The sequence below is a fragment of the Saccostrea echinata genome, unplaced genomic scaffold (genome assembly GCF_033153115.1).
Source record: "Saccostrea echinata isolate AGI-Se365-2 ecotype Australia unplaced genomic scaffold, CSIRO_AGI_Sech_v1 ptg000052l, whole genome shotgun sequence".
Taxonomy (NCBI): domain Eukaryota; kingdom Metazoa; phylum Mollusca; class Bivalvia; order Ostreida; family Ostreidae; genus Saccostrea; species Saccostrea echinata.
Genome location: NW_026889801.1, coordinates 15,470,004 through 15,494,748, shown reverse-complemented (window position 1 = coordinate 15,494,748; position 24,745 = coordinate 15,470,004). Strand labels below are relative to the sequence as shown.

The 24,745-nt window shown below is 31.1% G+C and overlaps 2 protein-coding genes and 1 long non-coding RNA gene across 3 annotated transcripts; all 3 read left to right on the top strand.

Moving 5' to 3' along the window:
* The first annotated feature begins 889 nt into the window (after positions 1 to 889).
* LOC133203990 (uncharacterized) lies at positions 890 to 14,582 on the top strand. The gene is made up of 6 exons (XM_061339780.1): positions 890 to 1,066; positions 6,377 to 6,406; positions 6,612 to 6,770; positions 10,231 to 10,290; positions 13,603 to 13,804; positions 14,491 to 14,582. Exons 1-6 carry the CDS (start codon positions 908 to 910, stop codon positions 14,580 to 14,582), a joined length of 702 nt encoding a protein of 233 aa, XP_061195764.1. The 5' UTR covers positions 890 to 907.
* Positions 14,583 to 16,473: 1,891 nt separating this feature from the next.
* LOC133204168 (uncharacterized) lies at positions 16,474 to 19,014 on the top strand. Its single transcript, XR_009723568.1, has 3 exons — positions 16,474 to 16,679; positions 18,597 to 18,653; positions 18,843 to 19,014. It is a non-coding gene; the product is annotated as an uncharacterized LOC133204168 (long non-coding RNA).
* A 2,171-nt stretch (positions 19,015 to 21,185) lies between these two features.
* LOC133203989 (uncharacterized) lies at positions 21,186 to 23,176 on the top strand. Its single transcript, XM_061339779.1, has 4 exons — positions 21,186 to 21,201; positions 21,306 to 21,599; positions 22,171 to 22,464; positions 23,142 to 23,176. The coding sequence occupies exons 1-4, from the start codon at positions 21,186 to 21,188 to the stop codon at positions 23,174 to 23,176; spliced, it is 639 nt and encodes a 212-aa protein (XP_061195763.1).
* The last annotated feature ends 1,569 nt before the right edge of the window (positions 23,177 to 24,745 follow it).

Genomic DNA, 24,745 nt, shown 5'->3' with positions numbered 1-24,745 from the left:
ATGCCGACTAAAGTTAAATTCCCTTTGCACACTTTATATATGTAAGAAGAATTATGCTAACTTTTTTATGTCATATTCCTTCAAGACTACTTCTTAAAATGAATTTTATTGATTATTTTTCAGTAATAATGCAGGTTGAATTTCGACAACAATCCATTTTTGTTAAAACTCATGGTACCTTACGATGTATATTTGCTGGATGTAATAGAGAGGTAAATACATGAAAATTAGGTCTTAGGTAGGCAACAACCATTCTCTCAGGCAGACAGACAGACAGCTAGACGGACAGACAGCAACATGTAGACAGACAAATATATAGGTACATGTGTGATTGGCTGGTTTTTTTTTCCCCTAATGACTTGAGTGTTGAAGAGAAAATTATCTAAACTAAGTGATCCCATTTACCCTTAGTGATGGTTCACAAATCTTTAAAATATTTATCATATTCTTTCATTTTATGTTTGTTTGTTTACCACTGAATAAAATTTAATTATACTTTCACAGATTCTTTTTTACATAATGCCATTGTGCACCTCCTATTTTTCTTTTTTGATCTGCCTCTTATTTCGGGTCTCCCGGAGCAAGACATGGACTTTGCAATTATAATCATATGGCAGGCGGGGTATCTATTAGTGAGCTCAGTGCTCAGTTGTTTTCGTCTAAGCATAATTTGAAAAAAAAAATCTTAATAATAAAAATGTTGGAATAAACTATTATAGTTTTCAATATAGTGATTAGATTTAAAGTTGATGATATCATGACAATAGAAGTTAAAATTGTTGGTATGTCTCCCCTTTTCTTTTCTTTTAATTTAAAATAGCGTTGTGACAAAAATTTATTGCGTGTCTTAAAATATGAACGTGCATGCCTTTTATAGGTGAAGTTTTTCTTCCAAAGATGCTCCCACATGGTGTGTGCATGCTGCCTAAAATCCTCCAACGCATTTGTTGTTGATGAAGATGATTCAAAAATAACAGTTTTCGCTTGTCCTGAGTGTGTTAGGTGTTTTAGAGAATTCTCATCTTGGACAACGCCACAAACTTTGATAAATACCTTGGCCGAAGTTGTAAGCAATACACACACTTATGGACTTTTCTAAAGATGATTCTGTATTCTTTTTTTAATTAATTTAACACGTGTTTCACTGTGATCAGCATTTCATGAAAACGAATGCTGGACAACTCGCCCCCAAGACAGGTCGCCCCCAAGACAACTCGCCCCTATTTAGGACAACTCGCCCCAATACAGGACAGCTCGCCCCCATTTAAAACAACACGCCCCCCCCCCCCCCAGTTTAAGAAACCAACAAATATTAAATATATTATATAGATATTTGAATTTAAGTATGTTCCTAGAAAGTTAAAACAAACAACTGAAAATAAAATTTCTCAATTTTATTGAAAATAAAACACAACACAAATAATTTAACACTAATATCTTTTGTCGGTACTGGCATTATATATATATATATATATATATATATATATATATATATATATATATATATATATATATATATATATATATATATATATATATATATATATATGTTACGGTGTAAAATACGACTTTTTGGACTTATTATAAATTACTGTGATAATTAACTTTTCGGACTCCGTGTAAATTGTTATAAGAACTTTTCGTATATTTCGACAAATGTGATTAATTCTAAAAATTCTACATATCCTTAATCCTACCCGAGGCACAGTCAGAGATGGACACTTAATCCCTTAATTGACTTCTGTTTTCTATAAATATACGTAATTTTCAGAGCTTGCATGCTTTAATTCTTCATCACGTTGAAGCTGCTTCGGAGCTTGGATACGGCACGCCAATTTTTTAAAACAACTAAATATACGCAATTTTCGGAGCTTGCATGTTCTAATTAGTCGTCACTTTGAAGTATCCAAATTAATTGTTAGCTTTGGGGTGTCATTAAATTTTTTTTCTGATGTTTTCATTTAATTAGTAATAATCATTATCATAAGTTTCTTCAAGTTCAAGTTCAATTTATTCACTCAAACCAATTAATGGTACATGGGGTTCTATGTACAATATATATACAAAAACAATATACAAGATACACGTGAAATGGCGGAAATACCATTCATTACATTCAAATTATAAAGTAACAGAAAATAATAATAATAATAATAATAATAATAATAATAATAATTATTATTATTATTATTATGGAGGACAGACTTGTTCATATACCCTATCTATGTAGCTGCATAGTTTGATTAATACCTTGGAGTCAGCAGTTGACAACAATTCTGAGAATTTGTAGAAATTTGGTCTATTACAATATTTACTAGGTAGATACTTTTTTCTGCATTCTGAGAAAATTGACATTCTAAAATATAGTGATACTCATCTGCTATTTGTCCATTACTACAGATATTACAGAGTCTATCATTTTTGGGAATTCCAAACCACCTCCCAGTCTCAACTAGGAGACGATGATTTGCTGTTCTTAATTTAATTAAAATTGTTCTAAATATTTTAGGTAGTAAGTCTAAATATTTTTCATATCCAAATTCTGTTTTGAAGATACTGTACATATGACCTTTAGACGAATCGCGCATGTCACTTTGCCATTTCTGTATGTACTGATCTTTAAGACGTTGTTCAGCTATAGTTTTGAGCCATTTTATATTTAAAAAGGTCTGTTCATTCCATATATTTGAGAAGCCACAAGTATCAAGTATATTCTTAATGCATAAAATCCAAGGGTTCTTATGACTTCCTGAACAAAACTGTTCAAATAAATTCTTATATGTAACATAAACAATCTTATTTTCAGGGCTTACCAGTAATTTTGCCCAGTGGGATATCATTCTTATATACACCGTTATATACAAAGGGAATCGACCCGTTTCGCCATAAACCATATAACTAGGAGTACTACTATTTAGATTAAAAATATATTTCAAAAATTTAAGATGAACGCGTTCAATTATTTCAATGTTCTCAAAACCCCATATCTCACATCCATACAAAAGTACTGGTGTGAAAACTTTATCGAACAAATCAAGCTGGCAATCTACTAGTAAATTAAATTGTCTAATTTTTCGTATAACACCATACATGGCTTTTTGAGCTTGCTCACATAAATGTTTTTTAGCCTTACAAAATGAACCAGATCGGGAAAATAGTATACCTAGGTATTTAAATTCGTTCACAATTTCAATAACAGAATTATTGTAGTAGAATACATTTTTTACAGATGGGCCTTTCATAATTTTTGTTTTGTCTACATTGACATTCATTTTCCATTGTAAACAACACGAATGAAACTCATTAAGAGCGTATTGCAAACCCTCAGCAGACTCAGACATCATAACTGTATCGTCAGCATAGAACAAAATAAATAATTTAAAATACAGCCAAAATTGGTTTTCTACAGTGTTTGAACTGCTTGCATTAAAGGATAGCGCATGCACATTTTTACAAGTGAGAAATTCTTCTAAATCATTAATATACATAGAAAACAAGAGAGGCGATAAATTTTCTCCTTGGCGTACACCAATGTTACAGTTGTAAAACTCAGATGAAAAACCATTCATAGTCACAAGGGACTTAACTCCATTATACATATTTTTTATAAATGTAAAACATTTACCACTAATGCCATTATTTAACAATTTGTACCAAAGCTCATTTCTCCACATCGTGTCGAATGCCTGTTTAAAGTCAACAAAAGCACAGAAAAGTTTCTTTTTGAAAGACATAACCATGTTTGTAAGAAAATGTAAAGTCAGTATATTATCTAAGGTCGAATACCCTTTCCTGAAGCCAGTTTGACTTTCACTTATAAGGTTTAAATTCTCTACATAGCATTCCAAACGTTTACATAAAATGGAGGTAAAAAGCTTACCAAGACAACTTAAAAGTGTTATTTGACGATAATTTTCTGAATTTGTTGGGTCGCCTTTATTTTTGAAAGTCGGTTTGACAATACCTGTGAGCCATTCGTCTGGAATGACTCCACTATCAAAAATCAAATTAAACATTTTTTTGTATACAGGCAAAAATATAGATACTGTCTTAAAGCCGTCAGTTAAACGTTAATTTCGTCATTAAATAATTAAGATGTTTTAACACTGAGGACAATGCCGGTGCTCTTTTAAAATAGACATATTTTATAAATATAAATTAAAAAAAAAATATGAAAAATCAAAATGCATTTATTCACTCTATTTCATAAGAATTAAATTTAAGAAAGCATGGATATTATGAAAAATCTTTTTATGCATATATTGTGTTCTTATACAAAAATATGATGTGAATGCATAAAAAAAATAAACAACCTATTACAATCGTAAATATTGATTGTGATTTAAATTTGCATATAAAATATACTTAATTGAATAACAGTTATTTTTTCCCTTGCAATTCACAAGAAAAAATAATGGGGGCGAGTTGTCTCTATAATGGGGGCGAGCTGTCTTGAGTGGGGGCGAGTTGTCCTAAATTGGGGGCGAGCTGTCTTTAATAGTGCTGGGGGCGACTTGTCTTGGGGGCGAGTTGTACTGATTCTATGAAAACAGCCTTTAGCAAAACATATATGTAATTTTCAATGACCATGATAATCTAACTTGAACAAGATGTGTTTGTGTGGCAGCTTTTGGTGAGGGTTAAGTTTCTCAAATGCAAGTCAAACTCCAAGGTCAAGAGATTTAAAATTTTGTTACACAAAGAAAGGACTTGTCTCAATGAAAATTCTTGTGAAATATTAAAGCCCAAGCACCAACCATTCAAAAATTATGGCCAAGGTTAATGTTTTATAAATAACGGTCAAATTCCAAGGTCAAGGTCATAGGGTAAAATTAAATGTACCCAGGGAATGCTTTGTCTTCAGAAATACACATTTGAAATATTTAAGCCTTAGTTCTAATTAATCAAAAGTTTTGACCAAGGTTAAGGTTTTTCAAACGTAGGTCATACTCAAAGTTCAAGGTCAAAATTGTTGGTGTCAAAAGGAAGGTCTTGTCACCGAGAATACACATGAAAAATTTATAGGCCTCAGTAATAACTGTTGAAATTAAATTTATGGCAAAGGTTAATTTTTTTAAAATGTGGATTAAACTCAAAAGTCAAAATCAAAAGGGCAAAAATATTTATATCCCGTGAAAGGTCTTGTCACAAAAAACACACATGTAAAGTATGAAAGCCCAAGCACCTACTGTTCAAAAGTTATCGCCAAGGTTAAAGTTTGGTACAATTTTCCAAGAGTGGGTCAAACTCCAAGGTCAAGGTCAAGAGGTCAATTATGTTGGTACTAGTGTTGTCAACGAGTACCCGGTTAGCCGGATAATCGGTTGGTAAATCTGCTACTGGGTTTCTCTTATATATTGATTTTTATAAAGAAAATCAGTAGGAATAATGTATTTTGTTCCTAATGTCCCCATTTTACTTACCGTTATATAACGTAAGTATCGACCTAGCGTTCCACAAATGTGATCAATTTGTTTTGATTAGTATTTCACAGTTTAATTTATTGCAATTGATTGCTTTGATTGCCGAGTTGTATACAAGAAGGTTAAGATTTGATTATAATTACCTCACATAAACCAGTGCTAGTCCGCAGTAAAATATTAAAGAAGATGCCGCCACATGCATCGAAGGCATGGAAATATTTTTTAAAAGAATGGCTGAATTTAAATCCCTGAGGTGTAAATGATGTGAAATGGAATTAGCATACACGGGTTATGTGAAACGGAATTAGCATACACAGGTGGGACAACTAATATACTAAACCACTTCAGACTGAAGTTTAACTGTGAAACAGCGATATGTAAGTACAAAACAACCAAAGATTACGAGTCTTCGAGAACATTTTTTTTTAGAAGATAGTGTTCGTAATTATGAATAAAGTTTATATGCAGTGCATTTGTGTTTTCTATATACCGATAAACAAATGCTAAGATAAATATAGAAATTGTAACGACATTACATGCAATATATATTACAGCTGAGTATATATACCGCAAACAGGAATGTTTCGATTTCTAAAGAAAAGCCATCCGAGTAACCGGTTACTCGATCGGAAAAGTAAGCGAGTAACCGGTTATCAAAAATCGAAGTATGAAAGCCATAGCTCCACCCAGTGAAAAGTTGTTGCCAATGTTAAAGAAAACTTTGTTGTAGGAGATGGAATCACAAAGTTTTCACTTTACAGTGATTTTTGAAATGGGACGTAGGGTCATAGTAAATAATTTGGTATAAGGACAGGTTCATTTTATGCATACAATGAATCTAGCTTCTTTTTTTTTTGTAAGTGATTTAAAAAAAATTGAAAAGTATATTCAAGTAGAATGATCTTCCATATTATATACTTGTATCTCTGAACTATTTTACATCTTATTTGTAGTTTTATTGCATGCAATGCTGTAAACAAGAGGTAAATCTTTTTGTTTCTGAACCAAAATATCATATATGGAGTAACGTAATTATGAGAATTCTATATTAGACATTATAAGATGCAAATATAAATCATTGGTATATTTTTTGATATAACATATATTAACATAATTACATAATATATTGAAAAGATTAACGATGAAATTGATAAGAAAAAGTAAATTAAGATTTTCTAATTTATAAAGGCACACTACCGAGGGAAATGTGGACATTTGTTCTGTCTCCAATGTCTCCAAAGAATAGATTCTAAAAGCAATCAAAGAACATGTAATGTACTAGGTTGCACAACAATAATCAGCAATACAGAAGTCGATGCATGTTATAAGGAGATTCAAGCCATAGAGGTATGTATATGAAGAGATACATGTATAATGTATTCAAAAGATGAAAAGATAAACAACTGCACTCACAAGGACACATAAATGAATCAACGATGATTATATGCTTCAAAATGGAAAAAAAAAAAGAAAACAGAAAAGAAATCATTTTTATAATGGATTTCATATAACCAGTGTGATGCATGGTCCAAGAAAGCAGCCACACAGCAGTGAGAAAACTGACGTATTTACATACGTTTATCAGTAAAATAAGACCGCGGAACATGAACTGGCAAGATTGGAAAGATGCAGCTTAGTCATTTCCATCAGTTACAATCAAAATATTTAATGATAAACAATGAAATGGGCGGGTACAATTCGACACGGACGTCCTAGAAAACATTGGATTGAAATTCTAGTTTGAAATTCATTTGCAATCCACCTAAGCTGCTTTCAAAAGCAAAGTGTGAATGTATGATGCAAAAGACAAATAATTTCAATTCCCAGATATAAGTTTGAAATTCATATTTATATGAGTTTTTAACCTATAAGTTTAAGGACATGCACGTAAAAGTCGTAGAAGACATAGATTATTTTTTTCAGAGGACCGCCATTATTTTTTCAGAGGATTCTAGGATTCTAGAAGGGGGGCTGTCAAAAATTGTCCAGTCAGATCATGCCTTCACATGACAGAATATATTTATTTCTTATTTCAAGAGCTTTTTTTAGTTTCGTCCTCACTGAAAAATGTTTGACAACTATTTTATTTATTTCCAAAATGGTTGCCCCCCCCCCCCCCCCCGAACACACACATACATATACCAAACAGAAATCAAATATTTGTCCCTTTATATTTCTTTAAAACACAGGGCAGAAATTTCTGATTTATATAAAATTCAAACTATACCGAAATTGAAATTATTTGTCTTCTGGGTCAATCAGTAACACCGTGCGTTCTAGCTTAGCTGAGGTGGATTGAACATGAATTTCAAACTTGAATTTCAATAGAAAAATATGTCAACATGCAAGGTAATTATGTCTGCATGCAAAAAAATATGTCAACATGCTTAGCACGTAACCAATCTTTTTAGAGAATATAACTTTAATTTACTTACTAACGCCAGTATCTGACATCAAACATGCAAGATGCAACAGAATTATGTTGATATGCGACTTATTTATGTTTATATGCAAGATAATTATGTTAACATGTAAGATATTTATGTCAACATGCGACTTATGTATGTTAACATGCAACATAATTATGTTGACATGCAACTTATTTATGTTAACATGCAACTTATTTATGTCAACATGCAACTTATTTATGTCAACATGCGAGTTATATCTTAAGGACGTACAACAAACCCACCACCAAAAATTTCCTGTCGTTTAATTTTCGCTATTTTTGTATATATTATACATGACTATATATATACAATGCGTATGCACATTTTGGACAAAATCGTTTGAGTCGTATTTGGACAGGAAGTTCCAAAAGTTACCCCCCCCCCCTTTGGTTATTCACGCGGAGAAGAAATTTTCAATCGGTTAGCTATAAAATCCTTGATAATCAAAAAAGTTCAGCTAGTCTGGCTGTCAAATTTCATTGATTCATTCATATTACCATTAACCACACAAATAGAGTATTTTTGTAGAGGTACACATTGGCAAAATATTTTTTGAAGAACTTAAACTGAAAAACTATGTTTCATTTAAGCCTTAAAAAAGCGTATTTTTTTTTTATTTAAATATTTGTTTATGAAAAAAACCTACCGTTTAATTTTTGATAAAATACTTTTTTCATGTGACTGGTTACAAAAGTAATCTTGATAATTTTTTGTAATTTTTTTGAAGGAGCCGATTTGAATTTATTGCGAAAAATCACCCCCTCCCTCCCCTTTCTCCTTAAGTCACGTTTCTCAAGCGTCTTTCAGATGTGGGACGAAAACATTGTTAGATCTACAAATTTATACAGATGAAAAATTCCAAGCTAGCAAAAATATTTTGCTTTAAAAAAATTATTTACGTTATATATCAGAGTTCTTAAAACATTTCAGTTCATTGAAATGCAGATGTATAGGCAATTTTTGGCGAAGCTCCCCCCCCCCCTTTTTTTTGGTCGCAGTCATTAGAACTTGATGAAACATAGGTTACCCTCGATATATATATATATATATATATATATATATATATATATATATATATATATATATATATATATATATATATATATATATATGATCTTTTAAATCGATCCCTGAAGTACCAATTAATTGATTCATTGAGTAAATAGAATCAATATTGGATTCTCGAATTTTTGTATTCCTCCGCGGGAGGGAGGGATGGGGGTCAAAATTCCGACTGAGATGTATATATTTTTCTAATATTCAGTTTTATTTGGGGCTACTTAAATGTTCAGTAATTGTAAGCCAGCAAATATTTAGGGTTATTAAACTTATAATTATTGGTGGATATTGACACGAGTTGACCGCACAAATGAACGAGCTTGCAAGTGCATTTGTACAGCCAACGAGTGCCAATAATATTCACCAATATAATTTCAACAATTCCTTATTATATAACTAAAACATTTTCCATTGATTTGTATTAATCATTTAAATAGAATAAGTCAAAATTAATGAAAATCTTTCATTATCGGTATTCAAATGTAACTGTCTAATATCCGCGTCCTTCCTGTAAGTGTTCATTATCAGTATCACAATATTCCATTGACCCTAACAAGCATTATGATTAACTTACTGAGGTTTTTATTGAGGCTAATAGGTGCTAAATTATAAGAAAATAATTAAAATTTTGCATGAAAATAGACATAATATCTTATTTCTCTGCCACTACTTTTCATAAATATTGCCTTTGAGCGGTTGGTATTTTTTTTATAACGGGGCGTTCGATATTGCTTGCTCGTATTCGAAATGTTTAGGGACGTATTCGTATACGTGATGCAAACTCAGCGTTCAATAAAACGCCTAGATGTTGAATGTTAATTTTTTTTTTGACTTTTAGTAGTTGTTTATTATAGAATATTAATTAACTAGATAATAAAAAGTCATCTCACATTCATATGGATTTCTGAAACTCAAAAATTTATGAATGGTAAATGAAAGAAGATACATGCATAATGTATTAAAAAGTAAATGTTTATATTTATTCCAGTGAACTCATAAAACGTATCTCTATGATTATGAAATGTAGTGTACATTACAATTTCTCGGCAAAATAAATGCCTAAAATATTCAACTCAGTTGATAAGGATTTCAATCGGCCAACTGATCCACATCTTCCCAAACCCATTCAAACACGCGTACGGGTTATTGTTAAATGGCTTACAATTATTGGCTGATGATTTATTCTTTTAATCTAATATAATAACTAATTAATTTTATAACAGTAAGCTTTTCCAATTACATGTAGAAACATTTCATTTGATATGATTACGTACATATATTCATTGTCAATATTTTAGATGTGGAAATCGTTGGAACTTCCAAAGATACAAGAATGCCAATTTCCTTGCAAGCAAAAGGTACAGTGAAATTTTGTAATCAATTAAAATCATTATCTTTTTCCTAACAGACATAGGTCTTTTATTGAAGTAGTTCCCCATTCAACAGAATATCTGGAGAAAGTAATGCTTTTCCCTAAAAATCATTCAAACTGCATTTTTTTTAAATGAAAAAAAGCCCAAAATATATATCCTTAAAGGTAAGGTTTCTGACCAGAAAATATATACCCCTTCTTTTATCATAAAACGTAACTGTAATAAGGTTTTGACAAATTTAAACACAATAATAAAGCAATAATAATTTAAAATTATTTTAAAATCTACAGTGTATTCATAGATCAGTAAGACTATTATGTTACAAATGCATACTAATTTATTTTTGCACGGTAAAAAGTCTGTTTAGATGAAAGACACATTTCTTAACACATTTTCCGTGTTCAGAATTTCATTACAAGTAAAGGAAAAAGTTCTCTGCAAAAAACTGAAAATTTAAACAGGTGTTTTCATTTTGTTTCATTTAACTAATTATTAGCGATTCTCTGTAACCACATTTTTTGCAACGCATGGTCACCGACTTAGATGAAACTTTGCCCATTATTACAACTTGACATTGAGATTTTCATCTACTTTGAATTTTTATGAAGCCTTAATAAAGACTAAGAAAAAAAAACTATTCTCACAAAACATGCACTTTTTTGCCGCCTATACTAAAAATAAACTATTTAGAATATATCTCTAAGTAAGTGGTAACCATGGGTGCATTTAGGATTACATTTTAGATGCTGAAAATTGCTGAAAAACGTTAAATATTCACTAATATTTACATCCATTGAATATTATTTCCTTTATTTCTTAAGAAACCCATTGCCGTTTATCACAGAGTAAACAACACTAAGCAAGCTATCTGCATAGATTTCTTCAGCAACGGCTGTTCCATCAATTATACATACAATGACATACACTTCTATAATACAATATTTAACATGTTTAATAATACTTTGATTGTTTTTTTTATACAGATATAAATATAAACAATAAAATGACTTCCTTTGTTTGTTAGTACGGGAACTTATGTCGCAGCTATTGCAGAAAAAAAATTTACATAACCCGCTTACGCGGGTTATGTATTTTTTCTGCAACAGCTGCGACATTAATTCCCGTACTAACAACCAAAGAAAGCATTTTATTGTTTAAATGACAGATATTAGTTAATCAAACTCAATCAACAACCCAAGAAAAACAAATAAAATATTTGATTTTATGTAATTAGGTATAGGCAATATTATTCTAAAAATAACTTTCATGGTTGTCATGGTAACAGAGTGAAACCATGCAAAATATGTTGCTAAGATTTGGTTAATGCTACTATCTTGAGGAAAAAACAACAAAATTCATGACTGGCACATATACATCCTTAGGACCTTGCAACACAGACAGCATAAGAAAAAATGTGATTAATTGTTACTTTGCAATGTAATCATGGAAACAACGTACCAGTTGTTAAAAGTGATATTTTTTGCTGCTTTAGGAATTTACTAACCTTTTAATCAAGAAACGTGTTATTTGACTCACCTTGAATAGTACGTATCTGGTAGAACTAAAGTAGAATATCACATATTGATAAAGTTTGATGAAAAATACAACACCGTTGCTATGGTTACCAAGAAGGGAGAATACTCGATTTTTTTTAACTTTATATCAATATGTGCCAGCTTTTTGCATCCAGTTAGAGATTGGTTGGTAGTCAAAATTGAAAGTCAGGTAAGTTTCAATCATAAAAAAAAAGATTTTTATGCATATTTTTGCGGTTAATTTCCATAGCAACGCTCTATTTGAAGAATTTAAATTGATTTTTTTTAAATGTGAAAATTACCCTAACAAAAAAACAATACTATAGAAAACTATAGTTAACTATAGTTTACCATTGTTAACTATAGTATCAAAGTAAAAACTTAGTGTAGTAAAATCTTTGGAACTATGATTTACTATAGTGAAAACTTTGGAACTTTGATTAACTTTAGTGAAAACTTTGATACTTTGATTTACTGTAGAAAAACCCATGGAACTGTGTTTTTGATTCTCATTCTTGATATTTTATGATATTAAATGTTCAAAATTCATAAAAGCTTCAGAGAACTTTTCAATGCAGATGTAATGAAAGTCTTTTTTTATGGAAAAAGGACAATAAAAGTCGCGTCATTTAGAACCAAAATACCTTATCCATCAACTTCAGTAAAAATGTTTTTTTTTAAATTTATAAATGTTAATATTGCATTTGAATTAACTAATTTGTAAATTTAAATTAACGTGTACAACAACCCCCAGCCTCCACCCAACCCCAACACCATCCCCTTAAAAAACGGCAAAATAAGCAACAAATTATTTAAATACTTAAATAAGTTGATAAACTATTGTGAAAACATTAAAATAGTATAATGATACTTTGACACTTTGATTTACTATAGTAAAATATTTGATACTTTGATTTACTATAGTGAAAACTTTGAAACTTTGATTTAATATAGTAAAAACGTTGATACTTTGATTTACTATAGTGAAAATTTTGAAACTTTGGTTAACTATAGTAAAATCTTTGAAACTTTCATTTACTGTAGTAAAAACTTTGATACTTTGATTTACTATAGTGAAAAACTTTGGAACTTTGATTTGCTATAGTTGATTTACCAAACATGTTTATCATGCATTAAAGACGTCAGGCCTTCAACTTTCAGAAACAGTCATTGCCACTTGTTTGCTTTGCTGCAAAAGTTAACTATGGGACTCTGAACATGTTGAAAAATGCCATTTTTTTAACTTTAGGACATATTGCTATGGTAACCATGACACGTAACAACCAATGTTTGCCTGATTTAAGTTTACGGTATCAAAGACTTTTATCATATAGAGTTTGGAGAAATGCGCATTTACCTTGGATACATCAAATATCTTATTACTACTAGAATGCCCATGTTTCAACAAAACCAGAATTTAAGACACTTACAAATAGTTTTGAAACTTCAATTTCCAATCGTCAAAATCTGATGAAATGATGAACAACCTAAAAGACCTCATGCTGTTTATATTTCTGAGGTGCTTCAGATTCCGACCACTAGCCTGCTTTCCCGAATTCCAGGAGGTGATAATCAAGGCGCTGACAATGGAAATCAGTCTCTCCAAGCCTGGTCTAATTACAATGAAACTTTGAAAAAAGAATATTCCACATATATTGCTAATTGATTTGAAATAAGATTGTAGAAATTGTAACTGTATAAATATTAGTTTTGCTTACTGAGAGCTTTTTCCTGAGCTAAATTACAAATATTTTGCCTCTAGGTAGTCCTTGCTTTGAAACCTTGCGGACATGGATTCTGTTACTCATGTATACAAACGAAGCTGAAAAATAATATCGAGACCAGGCATACTCTTTCTGGCAAGAAAGTGTTTCGATGTACGGGGACTCTATGCCAAACAACAATCAAGGAAAGCATTTTAGAGGACTATCTGTATAATTTATCTCGTTCTGTCCTATCGGTAAGTTCATTTCTTAAAGCTGAGCGTCGCAATTTTTCATATGCATAAACCATGATTTGTCAAGGAATAAAGAAATGTAGATAAGTTTTATTTGAGCCATTTGGAGCAAAATCTGGAAACATTACATTTTGTTTGTTTGTTTTTTGTTTTTTGAAACGACTATATGACTTTGTCTTAAGAGTACAAGTCTTGTAATTGACATTGTTTTTTCCATCTATTTAGTTCTCTGTCTGTAAGCACCTGTACGTACATGTGTATGTGAGAGATAATCTGTTTGAACCCTTTCAAGCTTACATACCTCATATTGACGAAATGTATACATATGGATGGAAATAATTTTTGGAATTTTTTTCAAAGTCATGTCAAATTCAATGCCAAATTGATCCATGGACTAATTTATTTCTTAATCTGTTATATGTAAACTAAATCATTTTAACTAGTACATAAACCGTGAATTGAAATGATGATATTGCTGGGCTATTTTCTGCTGAAAAAACTAACATGGGCATTATAAAAATCAAAATTTGTAACTCATTGCGGGATTTTGTTTGAATTAATTGAAGTTGATATTTTTGTAATTTTTTTCAGAGAAATATAAAAAAAAATCATATCTCATTAAAGAAAATCTGATTTTTCAGGTAACATTTATTTTTTGAAGTAGAAAATGTATTTTGTTTTATCTTTAGGCAGCATTTATCCTCGAAATATCGACTAAAGAATGCTTCAAATGTAAAAATAATAGCAAATCTGAGGCAGGTCTGACTAATATTTATGTTTTTTAAAGACGATTTTTGCTAATTGTAAACTAAAGGTTAGTAAAACTAAAAAGTCTTTTATTGCCAAAATATTATATCATTTGTCACCATGAGTAAAGCAATTGTGCACAAAGTAAGGATAGTTTTTCAATTAACACTATCAATACAAATGCAATTGTCAGATGACAGCATTTTTTCTTAAGGTATTTCCACCCTCACAATTTTAATGGTTCAAAGTAGTAAAACTGCTTTTATTTTCACTGAATATACTCGTATATTAAATTAACTAATAATTGCAAAAATATATCGGTCGCATAGTTTTTTTTAGAGATGGTATACATAAATAAACAGAATTATATATCAGCATTAAAAAATCGTACATTTTTAGTTAACAGTATTATAAAAATTATATAAAAACTGGTTTAAATACATAAGTCTTATGCTGAAAGTTTCAAAATAATTGCTTCTTTAGAAATCTATGATTAAATTGTGAATATCAGAGAAACCATTTTGCATTGAAATTATAATAAAGAAAAGGTCTAAATAAGAATACAAAAAGAGAAGTTTTTGCCCGTAGCAACATTTTTCAAGATTGAAAAATTGATTAAATAAAGACAATATACATTTTCAAAATTTCTTTTTTTTTTATCAATATTTTTCGATAAACGTACTGAAAAGCAGTCTTCGAAAAGATATTTTTTGTATTGTTTGTTTGTTTTTTAACGTCCCTCTCGAGAAATTTTTCACTCATATGGAGACGCCACCACTTGCCCCTTGAGGACTACAGATTTTGACCTATACTCGACACTAATTACCATTGAGCAGTGAGGGATTTTTTCGTGATAGCACCTACTGCGACACGGGACCTCGGTTTATACGGTCTCATCCGAAGGACCGGTCTCCACGACTCTAGAGCAGACGCTCTTACCACTGCGCCACGCGGGCGACTTTTCAATTGGGTATGAATTTTATTAATAACAGTTTTTGTATAAAAAAAAAAAAAAAAAAAAAAAAAAAACAAAAACAAAACTATGACATCATACTGTTTGATTTATTACACCTGATAATGCACATATAACTTTAGCATTGCAACAGTTCTGTCTATCTGGTCTATAATTCAAGCTGTAAGGTTAGCCTAAAATTGTCATTTATGCAGAATTTATTACATCTTTTTTTGTTTCTTCATTACTCATTTATTTACAGCAATTCAATTATGATAAACAGTTAAGTCTTTTACAAAAGATTGTTTAAATCAGATCTACTCAATCTAGCCATCAACACAAAATTATGTTGAAAATTGAAAATGCTTTGAAAATAAAATTCATCCTCAAAAATCTTCCACTGTAGCTCACTCGCTCTGTGATCGAAAGGTCTTGGGCTCATTCCCTGTCCGCGACTGACTTAAGTTGATAAAAAAGGGTGGCAATTGTTCCTATGCCAAGCGATGTACATGTTGAAGTGAGAGTAAAGGGTCTTTTGGATGAGACCTTAAAACAGTGGTCTCTTGTCATGGTAGGCGTTTCAACGATAAAGAACCCCCACTGACCAATGGCCCTGACTGCCGAGTAAAGTCTCAATTAAAATATCTTTACCGATACATGTATATAATGACATCTCTATGTGAGTGAAAATTTCAAGATAAACTGTTTGCATGATCATAAAGAAATATTTTACCAAGATGATGAAATTCATGGCTCCTGAATCGATGGTTCCCACCTTACAATTGTTCGTAATTGGTCATATTTTAACTATATATACATCTTTTAAATGCTCCTCTCTTATCATGGTAGTTCCAAAATTTTAATATGCATTTAGCCCTCCGCCAAGATTACGAGACTTATGCACCTACGCATCTTTCAATTTACTGTTGCTAAAATTTAGTGTTTTTATTTAAAAATACATCTTGTCTTGTAGCCTAGAGTTCGAAATACATCATGTGCATCACACCATATTTTTTGCCTGAGTTGTTTGTCAAACAATAGAAAAAGCAGTGGACGGAAACCTTTTCTTCACAGTAACAACATCATGTTACAGATGCCTTGTCTGGTTCCGCAGTGTGAAATTTCAACACCATATCTAACCTTAAAAGACTTTATCGATACTCTTACTGGAAAGTCGAACAAGGTAACAAAATGGAATAAGCTATCTTATACTCTATATTTCAGGGAGAACAACTTCATTATAAAACTTTATAGTTTTCAACTGTTTTATATTGTATATTTGTTTTGCTAGCCTGAAATTCCTACAATAAAAGTTTGGACCATTATCACGCAACAATGCAAGCCGTGTATGCGTGTCAGTATTAACCTCTGCCACGCCACTTGCGTCCTTTGATAGTTTGGCAGAATCATAGATGTTGGCGTTTTGTTAACAATATAGATATAACAAAACATTTATTATTTAGAAGTAGAGATGAAACTAAACATTTTCCTTACTCAAAGTTTGTTATACAATGTTAAGAAACAATCGGAAACTTGAAATGAATATTGCATATTCTTGCGGGATTTCGCTTAAAATTATGCTAACTGACTGCTTTTATTATATCTTTTGTTGCCTTTATCTTGATAAAAAAAACACAATAAAATAAAAAAAAAAGAATGCCATAATATCGATTCTTGAAATTTTGATACATTTATTATTACATGCAAGGTAAATGTAACTGTTACAGATATATTTGCCGTTAAAAATTTGATTTTTTTACTATTTATTGAGAACAAAAAAATGCACAATGACCTAATTTGGCTTTTTAAATGTTCAATGTATTTGTGAGCAGAAGGCAACAAACAGATTATTATGATAAGTGGAAAGAGTTGATTATGAAAATAATATTAGATTTAACGTTCTTTTTGCAAAATTTATCGATGTATAAACTCATTATTTTGCATTCACAAACTGAATAAAAGTGCGATATTTGTATGGAAAGAACAGGGAAAATGTAATCTACTACATTGTTTTCCACGTCTACCTTCACTACATTAAATTGAATATAAATAAATCGTAAAGTCAGTAACATTCCAATGAAGCAGAATTTAATCAAAATTTTCTACATGGGAGGAAAACACTTGTTGTGGGCTTCAACCTGGCATTTATCTAAATCCACGACCTTTTATTAATTAAAAATAGTTACTTCTATTCATATGTCAACTTGATACACTCCAATTAACTTGAAATAGAAGACAGACATAACCTGCCACATCTGTTTCATATTTGGATATTTTATAGCGTGTATCACATTCAGCATTTCGCCGTTAACTTTCTTTATTTATGTAGTAGTATTCAGCTATCTCCTTCACATGACGTTTACTTATCCAAACTTATTCACTACCCAATGGGATGTTCTGAGTACCTATATGTACTTGCATCAAGGCAAGCCATTGACAGATCAATTGATGTTACAGGGATTTCAACATCTTCGTTTTAAGTCAGCATTTCCGTGATCGATATGATTACCTTGTTAACAAATATAACCTATCTTTGGGTAGTATTTAGCTGAAATATTTTATATCAATTATAAGGCCGTCATTTTATACTGAATTAAACTACCGAGTGTTCCGTCTACCTGATCAATACATAGGATTCAATGCAAATTTACTGAAAACAGAAAAAAACAAGCTTTTAAGAATTTTTGAATCGCAGAAGGATTTCATTTTGGGGATTCTTAGGAGATAAGTAGAGTTATTTATCTTTAATGTTAATGTAATGAACGTATTTTTTTGTATATCAGAACAATGTTACGAAATAATGTTATTAGGTTTATTTGGAATTTATTTGCATTGCGATACATATTTGACATGATGAAGGCTCTAGGGTTATTCAAGTTTGTAGTATCTTAGAAATCATATAAATTTGATATTTTGGACATAAATGTTAAACAAGAAAAATGCTGAATAATTTGTCAATAGAATGTTCACGTATGCTTCTTGGGCTGTAAGATATTATGTGTCAGCGATATCGAAAAATAACCCCGAGATAAAAGAATTTAGTCATTCAAAATTAATTGTGTATCTCTTTTATTCAAAGTTTTTTTTTTTTTTTAATCAGGTTGAAATTTTTCTCCGGAGAGCAAATATATCGGAATTATGTTTTTGCAAAAAATACGTAAGTATGTAACATTTTTCATATAAAGGCAAAAGGTAAATATGCTTTGTCTGAACGTTAAAATATGAAGTTAACATTAGATACCTAACCCTCAAGCTGTTTGTTGTATGTATCGAATCTCTTTCGAAGAATTTATTTCAGATATCTTCACTCCCATGTGAGGTTGAAAATATATTTCAAACTTTTCAGGCTTTCGTAACTAGAATGGCTTGCTCGCATGGACTTTGCCTAGATTGTATCAATGATATCATTTCTACAGAGACAGTGCAGTTCAATAAATGCAGGGGCAATTTCGACAAATGCACCAATATCATTCCTATCTCAATATTTCGGGCGTTTCTGCAAGAAAAAAATGCAAAGGTATGTTATCCTATTTCTTTTTTATTTAAGTCATGCATTCTTTATTATTACGTGTAAGTACAGGTGCATTTTCAATCAATTTAAAAGTGTCCAATACAAACTCTACGACACTTATGTAAAAGCAAATCCTTCTAAGAGGGCTTTATTTGAACCTAAAATATTTAAAAAAAAAAAACCTGAGACCATGAAATGTCAAAAATAAAGACAAACTGTGCGGACAATGATTTCGTTTTGTATTTTGAGATGCTAGTATGTCAATCGTATTGTATTTTAATAGTCCACGAAAACGAAGAATAGTTATATATGGTGAGATGTAGTATTTGTATCAAAGTTTGATTGATAGAAATTTACTCGTTATTTTTATAAAAAAAATTTTTAAATCGAGGATGTGTATAATTTTGCAGTATCAATAATATACAATTATTGCTGATTTTGAGGTAAATACGATGATTAAGACACCTGAGGAGTACAATATTAACCAAGCCCGAGGAGCAAGGAGAATATTGTTTTTCGAGTGTTGCTAAATAATCCTATTGACCTAAAAACTGTAATAATTGTTTTATTATATGATTCAATTATTAAATGATAAAAACCCATTAGACAATCCATGCAGTTTTACTCCTTTACATTTACTCAAGTCCTAGCCAAAGATAATGTGAGAAACACGATAAAATAAACAGTTTATTTAAAATGTTTAATCAAAAAAACTGTAAGGCACGATGAAAGGGTCAATTTTGAAAAAAAGGCATTATAAGGAAAAAAATTGAAAAAAATATCTTTGACACACTCCCCTTCCCCCAAGAGAGAATTCTCCCAACTCAATATTTTATTTAGTGGGATGTTAAGGTCAATAAACGGGGAATGGAGCTTTCATTTAACATTTATATGCTTAAATTGAAATTAAATTTACATTCTCAAAAGAAAGGTGTCCCCTACATGGACCCCCCCCCCCCCCTCACACGCACACATCACCTATGTGCCTTAATGTTATGATCATATGAGTGGAAAGCAGATGCAAGTGAAATAATTTTTTCTAAAGCTTTTAATATCAGTTTGGAATTTCTCAATCTCTTTTAGTCTAATATGGAGAACATAAATCTTTATATTCATATTTGAAGGTCACTTGCAAGTGAATATAACGTAGTTTTCTCTACATTGGTGGATCGCAGCCAAAGAGAGAGATAGGACTTATTCAATCATAAAATAAATTGTATGATTGGGGTGTATATTGCCGAGAGGATATAAAAGCCAAAAAAATGTCACTATTTAATAATAATATAATTTTATTTTACATAAGTTCATTGCTGGGATATATTTTACCTTAAAAATTGTTTTCCTTCGACAAGCCCTTTCATTGCCAAGTATGAAAACTTTAAACTGTATTTATAAGCATGAAAGAGTATTTTTTGAATTATTAATAAAGAATTCTCATTAAGGTTGGTTTGACGATTCCTAAAGAAAGTCAAGAACAGAAAGGTATGTTACAGAAGAATTAATTACAAACCGAGAATTTATTCTTTCTTTTTTATAAAACCAACAGTTTTATTGTACATATCAAACCAAATATGTTACATGAAAATGTAAAATTTAGTTTCTAATATTTTACTTTCTCAAATATTTAGGTTTTGAAATTTAGAGAAACTAGCTATAGGTTGGAATCAAATAACCTGATAGACTGCATATCATGAATTTGAAAGAAGTTGTAAAAAGATCCCATGCAGGCCTCTTTTTCTATATATGCTATTCAATTTTTCGCAGAACGAAAACTTTTGTACATATTTTATTGACTTAAATCATCCGATTTCGAGCAATTTTGCTATGTGCCGCTTCAAGATAAAGAGAAAAAAACAGACTAAGTAACTACTATCCCTGTCCTTTGGGACATGATAGATTGACCAGTACTTAATTAACAAAGGATGTGGTAAATTTTCTTGCTCGTTTAATTAATTAGGCGCACAGCTTGTTTATACAATGAGCAAAGGCCTGTAGTTATATAGGATACAAAACGGATGTTTCCTTACGTACGGATTGTACACTATACACCTTAAAGTCTTCTGTATATCTGGACACATGAGAGAGGTAATTAAAAATTAAAAAGGATCAGTAAGCTTCTTTGAAAAGCTGTCACGAGTATATCATTCTGGTTAAGAATTTAGACCGCGGTATGAAGCTATGTTTATTATACGTGGTATTGCATTTTTTACTATTGAACACTTTTCACGTTAGTCGAAGGAGTGAAGAAATACTCTTGATACTCTGTTGCACGCTCATTTCTATAAATCTTTATTTAAGAATCAGCAAACGCTAAACTAGTGCTCGCAGTCAATGAAGCGAATGGATCTTTGACTTTGTCTGCTGAATTGAGTTCTTCCCTGCCGATTAAGGCCATATCCTGGATTCATAATGGAAATGAAGTACAAGTGGCTGAAAATCCAGAAAAATTCTATGAAGATGTATCGAATCCATCTCATCCCTTTCTAGTGATAAATGATTTAGAGAAGATGGATGTTGGGTCTTACGCATTGAAAGCAGAAACCGACGACAAAATATGGATCAGTGATGAAGTGCTTTTTTCCTTGCCCTGTGGTATGTGCATATCTATTTTTATGAAAATATACATGAAGTTGTTAACTTATCATTAAATGTAATCTAATTTTTTTTCATTGAAGAATTTTATATCCTATAACCAAAGAATTTAAAAACAAGCACAGGGAGTTCTAAAAGGTTTTTGAAAAAAAATTCAGACCAGTTAGATCAATGTGAACATTGATGATATTGGAAATTTTCTCCTTCGTAACTTTGGCATCACTTTCATTTATTATTTGCAAATGCCTACTGAAATTGCGTTCTTCCGTGATCAAATCAATTGTTTGGAAAAAAGGAATCAATCCAGCTTTAATGGAAATTTCAGAGAGTGGATTATACGCGCGTCGTTTAAAACTTGCATTTTGTTGACTCTTTTATGGAAATGCAATTAATAATGTGACGTGAGGGGCTAAAATAAAGGGGCAAATCTATGTTAAAAGTGTTTATAATTCCATGCATAGTGAGCTTGTTCTAACTGTCACAATGTCATGTGACACACCATGGCTTATATTTATTTATTTATATCCATACTCAATCAAATGAACGTTATAATTTTTTTCTCTTTTCACAGAAAGTACAAAGATTTCAGTACTTCGTGCCCCTGATAGAGAAGATGGTTCTATAGTTCTTCAAGCAAAAATTTTGACAAAATGGCCTATCAAGCGTATAAGATGGCAGAAAAACGGGACGGATTTGTTCATTTCAAACATTGTAATGAAATACATAGAAAACAAATCTGACAAATACAATCCTTCATTGACAATATTAAATTTTGAAAATGCAGACGAGGGGAAATACTCTCTAATCTCGGAAAGTGTTGATGGTGTAGTTAAGAGTGAAGATATTGAGATAAAAGCTCCTAAAGGTAGGGTATTATATTGTTGTAGATCACATTTTTGCTAATGCTGATTGCTTATACCTGGGCAATACATGTAACCATGCATTCCTAATAAATGACATATTAAAAAATGTCATACCCTGTAGATGAATATCTTCCTAATTTGTTACCAACTAAAACCCGGGTTAACAGTTTAATCCAAAGTTGTTTTTTTTTAGCTCACCTGAGCTTAAAAGCTCTGATCACATTTTGTCTGGCGTCCGTATGTCTGTCCCACTGTAAGGATTTGAAATTAAAAGAGATGAAGACATGGTCTTGGAGGTATCTGATTGTAGATTTTACAAGAAAATAATTTGTGCTCGAAATGTTGTCAATTACATGTAATAAACCTCCTAGATCTAATGGTAAGAAAATAAGAATCTGTCCTCTGATTTCCAGAAAAAAATTCTATAAATATATTTAAAAAATTGCTCTGTCTGACATTTGAAATGTACATGTTATAATTACAAAATTGAATGTCAAATTCCGATGAAGCAATCTATGGAGACCTACTGCGTTTGAAAGGACATGAAGTGTTCTCTGATTCATAAGGTGCAGGCTGGCTTTTTTTAGGAATTACATTACTTTCCCTTTGCAACGAAAATGTGCACGGGATGATTGTTATATTATAATGACTAAAAAAATCCTCATTTTCCCAATAACAGTTGCAAAAACCAAACGTGTGAATAATTCAGATTGATTGATTGATTGTTTATTGTTTAACGCCAAGTCGGCAATATTTCAGCCATGTTTCGGCGGACGAATAATTCAGAAAGTAAAAGGTTTGACTTATAAAGTGACAAATTTTAAAAGTATTGTCACCTGGATAACATCTTTTGGAAAACCCAGGGAGTTTCGCTCTAGCCTATGTAATTTTCTTAATTATAATTTTGCCATTTGACGTCAATAAAAAATCGTTTGTTTTATATGTTTTGATTGTCCCTGGATGAGGTGACCTATCCTTAGAATAATCTTTAAGCACAGTCAATCTATCCCTCGCCCGAATATTTCGGTGTTTTATATCTTTTTTTTCTTTCTTTTTTAATCATTCGACATTTGGGTTGAACAAAAGGGGATAACTCATTGAATTTTATCAATGTAAGAATTGAACATACATCTCCCAGCCCCTAAAATCTTGGTAACTTTGTGTCACATCAAAATCGCATCGAATTTGTTCTTCTCTTATTTTCTACAGCAACCCAAAAATTTAAGGTGGATATGACTCTCAACAAACCTGGAAGATCAATAAAATTCATTTGCAACATCCAGTCAGCAGTGAGGATTGAAACCATTCGTTGGTTAAAGGATGACAAGGAAATAGACTTCAAAGATAAAAGACATATTAGTAAATATTATTTGGGAAAATCTTCATATAATACACCCACTCTTGTTGTGTTTAACATAAACAAAGATGATCAAGGTCTCTACCAGGCTGTTGTGAAAAGTAATCTTGGGACATTATTAAGTGAACCAGCCTTGTTTGAAATTCCAAAAGGTAAAGCAACAAACGTTTTCTTTTTGTAGAAGTATTAGTATTACTATAGACGGTAATTCTGATAATTCTTAAGGTGTTAAATTTTGCGATATTTATTTCAAAAATTATTCACAATTTCTTTTGTTGTTGTTGTTGTTGTTGTTGTTGTATTAGAGCACCTCTTTCGAAAACGTTCAGGTTGTTAGAAACTTTGCGAAAATATAGTTCTTATTAAATTCCCAACAAAACTTTCCTCAGGCAAACATTTCGTACGTTTACACTTATTTAAAAATGATTTCTAAACCAGGCAGTCTTAGCAATTTTTATCGTTGATATGTATTACAGGATATTGTTTTAATAATATGAAAAAAAAATCTTAAGAACGTATATGCTTTCTAATTTTCAGATGCTATTGGAGTTTCCTTGAAATCAAAATTTGAGGGGAAAGCTTTAATTCTTTGTGCAGACATACACATCTCTGACTGGCCACTTGTTAGATACGTTTGGTATAAGAATGAAAAAGAATTTTATCCTCTGAAAAATTGTAGACAAGATTCTTCAGATTTCCTCCGTCCGAAAGTAGTATTTTCAAACTTCTCCGAATCAGACTATGGGCTATATACCATTTCAGCGGAAACGTTAGGCGAAGTTTGCGCTAGCGCCTCTATGAATGTTCTTCTTGTCAATCGTAAGTGCAAGTCAAAATGTCTAAAGAACTTTGAATTAAATCTTTGAAGTTGCCTATGAAAGATGCAAAACATGTTCTCTTTCAGATCTTTAGATATTGTTTTTGAA

Coding starts and splice junctions, on each gene's coding strand:
- LOC133203989 (XM_061339779.1), top strand. Junction 21,600..22,170: donor GCTTTTTTCCTTGCCCTGTG/GTATGTGCATAT, acceptor CTCTTTTCACAG/AAAGTACAAAGATTTCAGTA. Junction 22,465..23,141: donor TGAGATAAAAGCTCCTAAAG/GTAGGGTATTAT, acceptor TCCCAATAACAG/TTGCAAAAACCAAACGTGTG.
- LOC133203990 (XM_061339780.1), top strand. CDS start 908: ATGGTGTGTGCATGCTGCCTAAAATCCTCCAACGCATTTGTTGTTGAT. Junction 1,067..6,376: donor TAAATACCTTGGCCGAAGTT/GTAAGCAATACA, acceptor TCTTATTTGTAG/TTTTATTGCATGCAATGCTG. Junction 6,771..10,230: donor AGGAGATTCAAGCCATAGAG/GTATGTATATGA, acceptor TCAATATTTTAG/ATGTGGAAATCGTTGGAACT.